The sequence below is a fragment of the Macaca mulatta genome, chromosome 5, assembly GCF_049350105.2.
Source record: "Macaca mulatta isolate MMU2019108-1 chromosome 5, T2T-MMU8v2.0, whole genome shotgun sequence".
Classification (NCBI taxonomy): Eukaryota; Metazoa; Chordata; class Mammalia; order Primates; family Cercopithecidae; genus Macaca; species Macaca mulatta.
In genome coordinates, this window is record NC_133410.1 from 154,441,334 (window position 1) to 154,455,392 (window position 14,059).

At 40.4% G+C, this 14,059-nt stretch overlaps 1 protein-coding gene across 8 annotated transcripts in view; it reads right to left on the reverse strand.

Annotated features, from left to right (window-relative positions):
• Positions 1-14,059, reverse strand: part of ZNF827 (zinc finger protein 827) — a 174,246-nt gene that overhangs the window by 118,885 nt on the left and 41,302 nt on the right. For all 8 annotated transcript variants that reach the window (XR_013417314.1, XM_015139303.3, XM_015139301.3 and 5 more), the window contains exons 3-4: positions 8,725-8,897; positions 2,277-2,757 (exon numbers count right to left, since the gene is read on the reverse strand). Coding sequence is in view for 7 of the 8 variants with exons in the window: in XM_015139303.3 (XP_014994789.1) it covers positions 2,277-2,757; positions 8,725-8,897 (654 nt within the window). In the remaining variant the exon portion in view is untranslated. The remainder of the gene's footprint in view (positions 1-2,276; positions 2,758-8,724; positions 8,898-14,059) is intronic.

Genomic DNA, 14,059 nt, shown 5'->3' on the forward strand with positions numbered 1-14,059 from the left:
CTAACTGAAAACACAGATCACAATACAAGGCTTTGATGAGCAATTCTTCCCCCTAACCTATCAATTGGCTTCTCCCCTTGTGTCTCTGCTGCTTGCAGTGCTGACTCCAAGCAGCCTTATCTTATGCTCCCTGAGATTGGGTCTGGAGCTAATTACAGTGTAATGTGGGCACTCAGAGCTGAACCCAGCAGGAGCCATGCATCATACACAAGGGTTTTATCCAAAGACCAAACCTTCCCTGTTCCCACTCACCTTCCTCTAGATTTTAAAACATCCCTGGAGTTATGGAGTAAAGGGAGTAACACCTTACTCGGAGTAATTCACCCCTACTCAGATTGCCCTTGTCTGTTAGGTAAGGAAACGTCCCCCTTTCGAAGCTATGTGATGTGAATGTGTCATTTGCATTCCTTCCCTGGGGATTGCACTATAAGGGCCCATAAAAGGAGCCCCCTTTGCTATCACGGTGGCAGGGAGGACAATCAAGGAAAAACTAGAGTTCCCCTGGAGGTGAAATCCTAAAGGATCAGAACAGCAAACAGGAATGCATGAAAACATGCATTTTCCTACCTGCTCAAAAATTTTTAAATGTAAAACTCAAAGTCTCTAAAAATCACATTTTCTCCTCAATTGGAATAGAAGAGGCAGAAGTCGGGGGAGAGGGGTGATGAGGAGCAGAGAAGCCAGTGTTCTTTAGAGCCACAGTCAGAAACTTGGCCGATTCCAGCACAGGGCCCCCTCACGCTCACTGCCAGCTGGTGTGCTTCACTGTTATATTCCCTGCTCTTTGCCTACTTGGTTCATTTCTGGGACATCTCATTTTCCATCCCCTACCTTTCCTCATTTGTCCCAACTAGTGTCTCCCACTCCTGAGGAGCAAAGATCTGGGGTGAGGGGGACATTCCGAAAGACCCAACTGAAGAGTCCCTGAGCAAAGGGACTTCAGAGTGGAGCTGAACCTCTAATTCACCTGGCAATGACATTTAGTGAAATGCAACTCACAGTCCATTTAAAGGAAGGCAGTGACCAATTATTCTCCATTTAAAAGGGTATTGTCAATCTCCAAAGAGCTGACATGGCATTTGGAAATCATGGTGGGAACTGCCATCTTCACTGAAATACGGAACCAATTCTCCACCGACCTTCCCCCACCCCCTACATCTCCTTTAAAACTTAAAAATCATACTTTTAAAAGCATAATGAGTAGCCACACAATCTTGCAACATACCTTCTCATTCCAAAAGAGAATGACAGGAAAAACAGAGTGACCTAAGACCTTGATGTCCCTGTTCAACACCACAACTTAAATCAAATATGTTGGGGAAAAAATGATAAAAAAGGAAACATCATGTACAATTTGATGGTGATAGAAAGTAATGTCAACTAATAAGAATACATCTTTATAATTTATACTCCATCTTTTTTTCCCAAATGGATCAGGACAGTTTTATTAAAAAAAGAAATTTTTTTAAAAATGTGTTTTTAAATTCCACTTTACATGAGGTCCCTAGCGTAGTCAAATTCAAAGACATAAAGTTGTGGTCTCCAGGGCCTGTGGGGGAAGAGGTGAACTGAGAGTTGTTTAATGAGTTTCAGTTGGAGAGAATGAAAAAGTTCTGGAGATGGATGGTGGTAATGGTTTGCACAACAATGTGAACGTACTTAATGTCACTGAACTGCGCACCTAAAATGGTTCAAATGGTAAATTTTATGTTAAATATAGTTTGCCATAATAAAAAAATTTCTCGTTTAAAAAAACCTGAAAAACTTCTTAAAGACAGTTATCATTTGCTCAAATTTTAGAAGTCTATAATTCCTAAAAGTAGTCTTTGTATATGTGTCCTTTAAAAATCTTATAAATTAAGACAGTAAAGAACTTGAATAATGGCAAAATGAGGTATTCCATACAAGTCCAGTGCAGAAGAGACATGTTAAACAGGGCCCAGGGTCACACAAGCAACTGGCACAAGCCTGGCTTACCATGTGACCTTTCCCACCTACAGTAAGAACTCATCAAGGGGAAAAAAAACAGAAGCAAATCAACAATCTCTACTGTTTTGAGACCCAAGACAAAGCAATACTACTTCCAAAGGATTACACACACACAAAGTCAAGGAGAAAACGTATGGAAGTGTAGACTATCCAAATTTAAAGGGACCTTGAAATCATCTAGTTCTACCAGCTTATTTTACAAATGAAAATACTGGTAGACAGAGAGAGAGACAGAGAGAGAAAGAGAGAGAGAGAGAGAGAGAGAGAATACAACCCTATTCAAGTACCTGACAGCTTCATGAGAAAATCAGACGCCATCTTAACAGAGATGTCCTGGCTGAACAATGCTGACGCACTGTTGGCCACATACTCGGAGGGGTCTTTCAGCTTTGTGTGGTTGGCGGGCCTGTCGGCAGCATTCAAAGTAAAGGAGGTGGGCAGGCCGTTATCTTCCTTGGGTTCCTCCTTCACCAGCAAAGGCGAGACGCCAGCCCCTCCCTGGCTAGTCCTCTCTGGAGTGTTAGACGTCATCATGGTCCCCACTAGCTCTGTCCCTCCTCCTTCCCTTTGCTGCCCCAGGCAGGCACTGTCACTGAGGTGGGGAGATCCCTTGACATCTGGGTCTGGGATCTCCTCCTTCACCTTGGCTTCTGTCCTCAGGAAGTGCTGATGGCAACGCATGTGGAGTTTCAGGCTGAAGTGGCGTGAGGAAGTAAAAGGGCACAGCTGGCACTGAAAGGTCTCTCCCCGATCCTGGTGCTGATGAACCTGACGGAGAAGCAAGAAGAATGAGCTAGCCACCGTGCATTTATGGAAAATGCCTTGCTGTAGATCCAAACTATTCATCAATCATTTCCTCACCGGGCAAAGGGCTGGCCTTTGTACCGCAGAGCGTTTCATTACGGGACTCCAGGTAATGAGGCCAATCCCTAAACATAAAGTGGGTCCCCATAGGTTAAGAGTCCATTATTAGGGCCACACTCACAACTGAGGATGCAGCCGGCCAATGGATGCTATTTTGGGTAGCATCCCAATATTCTAGTCATCTGATCTCAGTTGATGTCTTTGGAGAAAGTATTATGAACCCAGCACAATCCAAACTTACATAATTACTAGTTGGGGGTCAAAAGAGGTAACCTGTCAAGTAATTCCTCTCACAATAATGACACTTTGCATGTATCCAATTTTTTGTTACCCAGAGAATTAGTTATGTTTTGCAAACATAATTTCAATTTTCAAAATGCTGCTCTTAGATAATTAAGAATGTAGAAAATAATGTCTCCAGGGTATTCCCGTTTCAAAGACAGAGAAATTGAGGCCCCAGAATAAATGGATTGAGCGAAATTACATACAAAAAAGAAAAAAGCAAGGTAGGAGAAAAACCAAGGTCTGACCCTCACCAAGTATTCTGAGCAAGAGGAAACCAATTTTTCTAAACGTGGCTATAATATCATGCTCCAGATTCTGACGTCTGCAATGAAAGAATGCAGACTTTTAAATCCAGTTCCAGTCTTGCATGCACACGATACCTGTAAAAATTGGGAGAAACTTTTTTCTTCCTGTCACTACCAAATTTAGTGCTTAGAAAAGTGAGGAAATCATTGCATTGGCCTGAGCCAGGCTTTGAGCTGGCAGGTGCTCATAAGCTTGTAACTTCCCCATTCATCTCTGCCAATGCACTTTAGTGCTGACCTGCTACACTCTGCTATTTCAGGACTGGCCCTCCCTTAAGTAGAAACTGCCAATTGTGTAGATGTGGGCCAAATGATTTGGGGAGCTGTGTGATCCGAACAAACAAGTAAGTGATTGGAATCCAAAAGCAAAACAAAACTGACACCTCCTCCTTTAGGGGTGACCTAAGCAGGACTCGAACCCAGGTCTCACCAAGGTTAAAGGCTCACGGGTTAATCCGTTGAGCCACCTGGCCCCTCTGGGTAGGTTTCCTTTCCAAGAGAGCAAGTTTTACAACAGCTGTTTATGCATTCTGAATGCAATCCAAAAGCATTATTCATCAGCCAAAACATACTTTTAAATAATGTTAAGTGACCAACAAAAGCAAAGAAATTAAAAGTTAATGGTGAGATCCTGTCGCTACAGCACCCCACTGTGGCTTTTTGAAAAAAACAACAGAAGAGATTCTGGGTCCCCCAAAGCATGAGTTTCTCAACAGAAATAGCCATATACACTTAAACCCAGTTAGGCAAAGTCCTGATCATGAAAAGGCTTTTCCTCTGCTGGGGTGGTGTGCTGGGGGTGGGGAAACACACCGATTGTCACCAGCTGTTAACATCACCCCTTTCTGTTCTTTCACAACAAAGGGATTTCACTGGGAGCTGATCATTTCATTTGCTTTCTCACAGAATCCCCACCATCTCCTCCAACCAACAGTCCCAGAGGACCCTGACTGGTGCTGCCAAAAGCATGCCCCAGAACCAGGTGGTAAAGGTCACGAGGCAGAGAGCTTCCATCGTCCCTGAGAGCAGTGCAGTGGGGCAGATCCATTTCAGAAGTGTCCTTACATCTACTGACCCAGGAGAGGAGAGGAGCTAATCCAAGAACAGAAGCTCCGGAAGCAGCTTCTGGAAGGAGGAAAAGGACAGAGCACGAGCCCAAGTTCTAAAATCAAAAGGGAGCCCTGGATTAAAAACAGTCTGTGTGCATGTATTTTATGTGACTTCTTTTCCACGAGATCCTGGCCTTGTTATATTTAGTTACGGACAAATTAGTGAAGCTTTAAAAGAAAAACAGTGGGTATTTTGTTGACTTTTGCACTTAACAGGTTTTTTTTTGAGCTACACCTTCCCAAAGGGACTATATATCACATTTGGCCTTTGAGAGAAGTATTAGCTCTATCCTCTGACTGCAGTTTTTTCCCCCTTCTCTCCTGACATTTGAGCACTTTTCTGTCATAATTTTTATTCTCTTTAGCTTGACATTTGCTTTAAAGACCCTTTTAGTCTACTAAAATGAAGAGATGCTTCTCTAAAGCACGTCATTCTTTCTAGGCCATGTTTAGGGGCTCACCTACCCCCTGGTCATTTCACATAAACAACCCATATCAGGTGCTGTCACATCATTAGGGCCATCTCTTCACCACTGGGGCCATTTCTTGGTAGCAGTTGGATTCTTGGGTTGTGGTACTTCAGAGCTTGGGGAAATTTTGGGAAACCTCTACTGCATCCCCCACCAGGGGGACAGGTGAGGGCCTTCACGAGAAGTTACAGCTCCTTAAATGGCAGACTTGAGACTACTAGAACTCAGTACCCTGACTCTTGGTCAGTTTCCTGTCAATACTTCACCAGTGTTCTTTGTCTTAGCAGTCCTCCTCACCTTTTCTGTTCAATTTTAGTTTATGAATTCATGTTGAATTCCTGTATGTTCACTTATCCAGGAAAATTTTAAAGGACTTAATGGAAATCTGAGATAACCCTGAGGAAGCTGGAGGCCTTTATAAGCTCCTTCCACTGCAGGTCATAAAAACATTTGCACAATATATTATGAAGGAAAGGTGGGCTAAAAGAACGTACAGTGACTAGGACATAATAGGATAGAGTAAGTACTATAATACAAATATAGTAAGTACTATATTTGTTGAACAAAGAAAGTAGAATCTCATTTTTCTTTAAAAAAATTGATATACCAATATAAAAGAATATACATCAAAGTGATAATGGTTATTTATCATTCTGGGTGATGGGATTAAGGATCAATTTTATATTCCTTTGTTTATCAGGTTTTCTAAGTTCTCAGCACTAAAGACAGATCACGAAAAAGGGAAACGGAGTAAAATTTATTTTAGAGTAATTTTTTATACCATTTCATTGATTATTTCTAAATGCGAACAAACATTAATGTATATTCAGATGGTTTTCGGATGATTACTGTATTAGCTACCTTTACTGAATGTTGTTTCTCCAGGCTAGGCACTGTATTAAGTGCTTTATGTGCATTATCTCATTTAACTCTTATAACAACCTCATGAGACAGACTGTAGGATTATTATCTCCATTAGTGGAAACAGAGGTTTGGAGAGGTTAAATGATTCCTTCAAAGTCTCACAGCCCCTAAGGTGGAACTGAGATTCTAACTAGGGTTTCTCTGACCACACAGTTTGAGATCTTAATCTCTGGCTATACTGACCCCACTTCTTAGGCAGAATTCATTTAGAAAATCTGTCCACGGCTGGGGACAGTGGCTCACGCCTATAATCCCAGTACTGCGGGAGGCCAAGGCGGGTGAATTGCCTGAGGTCAGGAGTTCAAGACCAGGGTGGCTAACATGGTGAAACCTTGTCTCCACTAAAAATACAAAAATCAGCCAGGCGTGGTGGTGCACGCCTGTAGTCCCAGCTACTCAGGAGGCTGAGGCAGGAGAATCGCTTCGAGCCGGGAGATGGAGGTTGCAGTGAGCCAAGATGGCGCGATTGCACTCCAGCCTGGGTGACAGAGCTAGACTCCGTCTCAAAAAAAAAAAAAAAAAAAAAAAAACAAGTCTGTCCATCCACATTTGTAGTATCTGGTGGATGTAGCAGAGGATATCTACCCATAAGGCTACAACCATTATATTTCCAGGTAGACTAGATTTGCAAAATGTAGCAAAATTAAAGTATGTTTAACCAAATAAAATCATGAATGCTTTGATTAAAAAAAGAACAGCCAATAAGTGAGATGGAAAGCAGGGACAAGAAAGAATACACCATTTGATAAAATTAAACTTGCATGAGCTTTTCTCACACTTCCCGTATCAAAAGCTCAAGTCATAGCTCAACAGGTTAGGACACCATGAGTTTGAATAAAGTAGTAATTTCACACAACTGCTTTATCGTACTGGTTATTGATTTGTTCTGAAAGCATTCTAAGACCCCACGACCCGCAAAGCCCTTGCAGCTCTCATCTGTGACACTGCCATGGCCGGCCGTCTGTGTCATCAAGGCACCCAACTTATCTCCCTGTAGTTTCAGGGTCAGTAGTTCCTGCTATTGAAAACCCTGCTTTTTTTCCATGGGTTTATAAATAGGTTGTTTTAAGTGACCCCGAGCTGAAACCAAGCTTACAAGGTGTCAGGCTAGATGCAAGTTTTCTGCCCGCTGAAGCTTTAAATTTGCCAGACCTGATTTCTAAACACAGCTTAGGAAATAGTAACTAAAACAAATTTTCATTTTAAAGGCATTTCTTTTGAAGTCTCATCCTACTAATGAAATTCAACTTTGCAGGTTTAAAATATAAGTTTTTACTTTGGGAAGAAGTGACAGAGGATGAGGAGGGTTAAAGTAAAAACTAAGTCGGCTGAGTAAAATTCAGCCAACCAGAACTCCTGGTTAAATGGATTCTGAAGATGAAGGGCATGCTACTCCCAGGAGACAAAGGCAAATGATAGAAAACAAATTACATCATGGATTTAAATTTTTTTAATCTTCCAAGCTATTTCCTAAAGTCAGTAGAGGTTCTATCTGGTCACACTTTTTTAGAGCTATAATTCTGAAGAGTGATTACTTATCTATTTAGAAGGATTAGATCGCAAGATTTCCAAATAAACAAATACCTTAATTATGTCCACACATTATGCTTCTTATGGTAGGAAAGGAAACACTTTATAAATAATGTCAACAGTCAAATCATATCACAACTATCAGTGAAGATATGATTGCTATTAAGATGCTCAATGATAGTTATTAGAATTAAATAACTTCCTTTGAAAATTCCTGTGTCAGACATGTGGCTAATATTCTCTCTTTAAATACTAATGACAAGTCTTCCAGACAAACATTATCATTCCCATTTAACAGAAGAGAAAATTCAGAGTCTAAAGGTTAACTTGCTCAAGACCACTTAGCTAGTAAGTTGCATAATAAGATTTCAATTCAGGTCTATCAAATTCAAAAGCCCATGCTCTTTTGATCCCATGAGTTTCCTGCTTGATTCTGAGACAAAACCCTTCACATTAATGGGGTCAGCTAAAAAGATTTCCTTCTAAGTTTTCCCCCATCTCACATAAGAGGGACTCATGGATGGATTCTAGTCAACTCTTCTGTACATGTTTAGTGTAGGTTTGAGCTCCCCAGTTGTTTTTAATAGGACATTGAAAATTATGTCCTTGGATGTTTGGTAAATGTAATCCTGGGAATTATGATAGCTCAAACAATGACAGCCTCAAGGAGAGCTACAGTCTTGTTAGAAAGGGCCCCCAAGCCTCCCACAGGGCTAAATAAAGTTAAAGGCCAGGTGCCTTCAATGTCTTCATGCCTCCTACACAGTGTCTCTGCGTGTTCCTCTGGGTTTGCAAGCTGGAGAGTAAGGCAGTAACAGACAAGGGCTCTCTCTCCAGGAAGGGGAGCAGGTTCAAGAGCCCTCTCTTTGGTGCTCAGTCCAGCAGCTCTTCCTGAACTTGGCTTTCCCTGCTTCTTGCTGTTCCCCAACCCTGCCTCTGGGTGCCCCAAGAAATGCGTCAGCACACAAGCCAGGCAGGCTGCTGCTCCCCTATAGGAGAGGACCACCCTCCAGTAAGTACATTATCTGGATATTGAAGGTTCTCTCTGCCTTTAAGTTCTTGGCTGCAAAGTGGACATTAACACCTTTCTGTTGAATTCTACCTTGCTACACGGAGTACTGTCATCCACATGCTCCATCAGTGAGGCGCCCTCCCTCGGCCAAGAGGGAGGTCAGCTTGCACCAGACCATGTACAGGAGCCCTGGCTGTGCCTGCCTCTCCAGGAGGTGCCGTCGGTAGGTGGCTTACCTTCATGTGGGATTTGAGATTGTCCTTGCGAGCACACCGGAATGGACAGAGCGGACACTGATGACTTTTTAAACCTGTGTGAATCACCATGTGCCGCTTCCAGTAACTCTTCCTTTTAATAACCAAACCACATATTGGACACTGGAAAGGCTTTCCACTTTCCTCTTCTGAGGCTTGGAAGAAGGAGAAAGAAAGGAACATTAAGGAAAACAAAAAGGTACATTGCATCTGGCATTAATTCACATACACTGCCGTATAAAAAGCACTAAAAATGATTTGGGGTTTTTTCTTGACAATTCCGAGATTTTATCCATAAGAAAGTTTTAGTACTGCTTTTCTTCAGGTAGAAACCCATATTCATCTAGTTACTTTCATCTGGGCTCCATTTTCCGAAATCTGATCATCCTGCCTTGTGAAAGTCTGACTTCCAGAGGCCATCCAGCACAAAGGAAGACATCTGCAAAGGGGCTTTGCCCGGCTTGTCCTAACTCAGGGCCCAGGGGCACCATCCACAGTCAGAGAAGCCTGAATGCAGGGGCTTTGTTTCCTGAAGGAAACTGTCAGACTCAAGTCCATGTCTGAATTCCTGAACTTGGAAAACAGTGAGAAATAAAAACAAACCACATGGGACAGAGAATAATGCACCGCTCCACACTGAAAACCAAACAGCTATCATAAACCTCACTCTCTGAACTCCAATGGAGACAAATTTTTGGATCCCTACTGCTGACTTGTTTAGTTGTGGCTTGAGCAGATGCTGCTGCCAGTGTAGCCATCAGGGGGTCTTAAGGTCAGGGTTTTTGACCCTTTTATTTCTGTCCCTTTGGTAGCCACTAACAATATGTGCTGCCTTCCTCTGCATGGTGACTGGGCTTTGCTGACCACTTTCGGAAGAGCTGCAATGGGGCCACTGCAAATGCTCCAATCTTTCAAGAAATTAAACAAACCAACTACCTCCTCCAAATAAAGCTAGGTCGTTCTCAAAGTGAAGGGTCTCTGTTGTGACACTATTGCTAAACTTCTGGTCTACCAACTTACATTGCTCAGTGCCACACTAGCCTCTGCAATTTGAGGATACAGGGAGTAAAAATAAGCAGAATCAAGGGCTTAGACATTTCTTTCTTAATCATAAGGAATCAGAAATATTTCAAAACCAGTTAAATGACTTGGCATATGTGCCCACAATAAAATATAGAAAGCACTTTTTAAAATGAGCTAGATCTACAGACGATGATATAAAAACATGTCCAAGATATTAGCACTGGTGGATAAAGCAAGATATAAAACCATATATCCAGGGTGATTCTATTTTTGTTTTCTAAAAAAATGGGGATCAGTCACAGCTAAAACCATTAGGTGAAATATTAGCAGGGAACTTTATAAAGGATGGATCAAGTTGACAACACCTAAAACCACTAATTAATCTTAACATTACTAAAAATGGGGCAGATACCGTGTACCTTCTGATGTCATCTGTGAAATGTCCTTATAAAAAATTAAACAATCCTCTATATAACTAGCCCTTTATTGGAAATACAATTGATTTTTTTAAAAAAGTGTTAAACACACCAATGGGATGAAATCAGCCAAATCTATAACGTGTGAATTCCTCAGGACAAATGACCCAGTTTCTTCAACATGTAAATGGCATTTTTAAAAGAGAAGAGGTTATGGAAAAATAAAGACTTAAGAGATATATACAAAAAAATGCAAGATGTGAAGCTTATTTGGATTCTGTTTAAATAAAACAACTGTAAAAGGACATTTCTCAGATAATTGAGGAAATACTGATTATAGCTTGGGTGTTCCAAAATATCATTTAGCAATTGTTACTCCTGTTAGATGTGATAGTGGAATTGTGGTTATTTTTTTAAGTCCTTATCTGTTGAAGATATATACATGGAAGTATTTACAAGAAAGCTGACCATGATGTCTGGGATTTGCTTTAAAATACTTGAGAAAAAATAAAGGGAGGGAATGGGAAGAATGGCATTAATAAATGGAACAAACAAAAAATGGTATCTTTTTACTTGCATGAAAACTTTCTGGAAGCATACCCAGGAAAACACTAAGCAGTTATCACTGAAGGATTGTGGATTAAAAGGAAGGAATCATGAGGGAAACTTGTGTTTTCATTTCACATCCTTCTGTACTATTTGAATTTTTTAATGTACACGTTACCCTTCTAATTTTAAAAGAAAATATTCCCAAGAGTATACTTTAAAATAATTTCATCATGTATTTATTGGGTCAACTGAGTCTCTACATACAAAGGAACACTTCAAATGGATGGAACCAGAAGGTTCTGGAATAAAGTTACAGCGTTCTAAAAATGCAGTTTTACTAATACAGGTCTATTGGTTAGCTCAACCATGCAACTTGGAAAAAGAATCAAGTCTGGAAATTCTACTTGTGACGTGTTCCACCACATGTATTTCCTTTTGTAATTAGGGGAGTAAGAGGAAATGAGGGTTTCCTTTTACTCTAGGAAGAGCACACCTTGTAGACACACATAAACAAGCATTTTTATTAACCCCCTGTAGCTTTTCTGCTGTCTGTTTTCGTGAATTGCCTCTGCCGATCTGGAGTCCTATTTGTAATTATGTCTCTTGTCTTCTATGCTTCCTTGTCATTTCCTCCACCCTGATATTTTGATCATGAAGACTACATGATGAACAACAGACTGGAGAGAAAGGACTGAATAAGGCCTCTACGTGAAATTACTGTCATACACTACGGGGAAAAAAATCATAACAATGTCTATTTGGGGTTGTAAGAACATCAAAATAATAGGAAAGAGATAAACAAACAGGCTGTCATTGATCCCCATCTTCAAGAAGTATGTCCCACTATCAAATTCCTAAACTACCTAATTTTACAGAACTGTCTGGAAGAGGAGAGAAAAATTGAGATGTCTTCCACTGACCTGAGATTTCATGGCACACCATAGCAAGGCAATAAAAGGGCATTAGCTGAAAAAATGAACTCTGCCGGCTTCCCCTCACATCTTGCCTTGCCTAATGTGACCAATGCATTTTCTATTCTTTCTGAGACCCACAGTCTTCACCTTAATCAACAATTCTTTATTTCAAATGTATTACAGAGTACATTACATTTAACCCTGCATATTACTATTTCATATAAATCCATTTAGTTATGCTTCCTTAGTTTTAATTAGTAACAAAATACACGAGTTGGGAACAAATTAGGGTGCACTTGAACTGACTAGGAAAAAAATTAACACACAATGAAGAGAAACTAACTGCAAGAAATGCGGTCAAACAGCTACACTACTATAATTTTTGAAATTTTTAACTGATCACAGCAGGAAAGGAAGACGACAGAAACCAAATGATAAAAGAAACCCAAGTACCATGATTGATTTTCACCTTTGGCCAGTAATCTCCCCTGATAACATCTGCATTTTTATTTATTCAAGAAAGAAATTTCATATTTTAGTAGGATGCTCTCCATGTGTTTATGATGTTGTTAAGTACTTTAAAGAAGGGAGGAAGTAAGGTTGTATTCTATTTCGTATGCCAAACTATTTTCAGGGAACTGACAGCTGTAAATTTCACTTAAAGTTAGAACCTAAGGAAATATGACCACTTCCTCAGAATGAACCATACACTTTTGAGGCAACAGGATTGAAATGTTCATAATTTTGCCTAGTTTACAACTGCCTAATAAATAACTTTTCCCAAGTATATCACTAGCTACTTATTATCACTGCGAACAACACTAAATTCCACCAAATGCTAAGAGAACCAGTGGGATGAATAGCTGCTGATCTGCTCCTCTGGAGATAACTATTCTCTTCATAGGCAGTAATATTATTGGAATAAAAGAAATAATGAATGTGCACAAGACACCTGTCACATAGTAAATAGAAGCTACTTGTAGTAGCAGTTGTTGTATTAAGAGTAGTGACAATAAACAAACTCTAAACATGCCCTGCAAAGCTGAAAACTCACCATCAGAGCAGATGTAAATCTAAACAACTAACATCACATAATAAATACACGGTTCAGAGCTTGGCCCAACATGGTAGTTTGTCACTGGAGCCAATATGAAACCCATAAGCAGAAGTCCATAGTGTGGCTCAGGTAGGGTCTGGCTCAGCCTAGACAAAATACTGATGGATAATCCAGCCCAGCAGGGAAAAAAAAAGACATGGAAAAGATAGTAAAGAGTGGAGGGAGGAATTGGCTGCAGTAGGGCCTGGAAGTCCTTACCTTTGTGTCTCCAGCACCCAAACAATGCCAGGTACAACATATAATTCAATAAGTGTGTGTTAGACCATAAGGAGATTAAATGAAAAAGGTTGGGTTAAGGGAATAGAGAGAAGTGAAATGAGGGCTAGAAATGGAAGGAAAAGATGCAGGAGGCTGCCAGTAAGTCCCAGTGGAACTTGTGTTAGGCCAAGAGTGTGTGTATGCCTTTCACATAGTGCCCCAATACACATTCTAAATGAATGGATGGATAAACAGATAAATGTTCATGCACTTAGACCTCAGCTATTTCCAAAAATGAACCTGGAGCAGCTTATATTAAAAATGCATATGGTATGACTACATCATTAATAAAGTACAGTGATATATGTTGAACTATTTATAATGAACAAGATCTGCCCAAAGCAGAGATGATCTTGTGGGAAGCTTGATAGTGAATTTTAAGAAGCAACATTAAACTCAAAAATTAGGGGGAAAAAAGTTTGTTTTGAATTAATAAACAGAGTTTTAAAACACTGAGCAGTAAGTATAAGCAAGGAATTCTAAAATAGGAAAGGATCTTGCCAATCATCCAGCTCTGTTTACAGATGAGGATACTAAACTGAGGTGGTATGCCGTGAGTCTCTCTACTAGTTAGTGGCAGAACTGAGATTACAGCTCATCTCTTCACTTCTGGTTTGCTGCTCTACCCTATTGCCTATGCATAAATCCCCAAAACAACAACAAAACTTCATTGGGCTAAAAAAAATTTTTTTTTTTTAAATCATGGAGGGTTGTAGTAGCTTAACCGCTTTAACACAAAGGTATTTTAAAAACAAATGTAACTGTTTTGTAGGCTTTGAAATCAAACTTCCTGTTGTTCAATCCTATGTGGTGATTTGCAGCAGGTCAACATAACTTGCAATTGGATAGTTTCTGCATATAGACCTTACCATAAACTTAAGAGTTCAAGATGCCTGGTGACCCTGGGTCTGCATAATCTGTGCATTATCATGGTCTTCATTCTGGACCTACTAACACTACCGGTGCACATCTGTGTAGGATGACGACCCATCTTCCTTCCTAACAATACACATGGATTTTAAATCTTTTAACAGAATTGC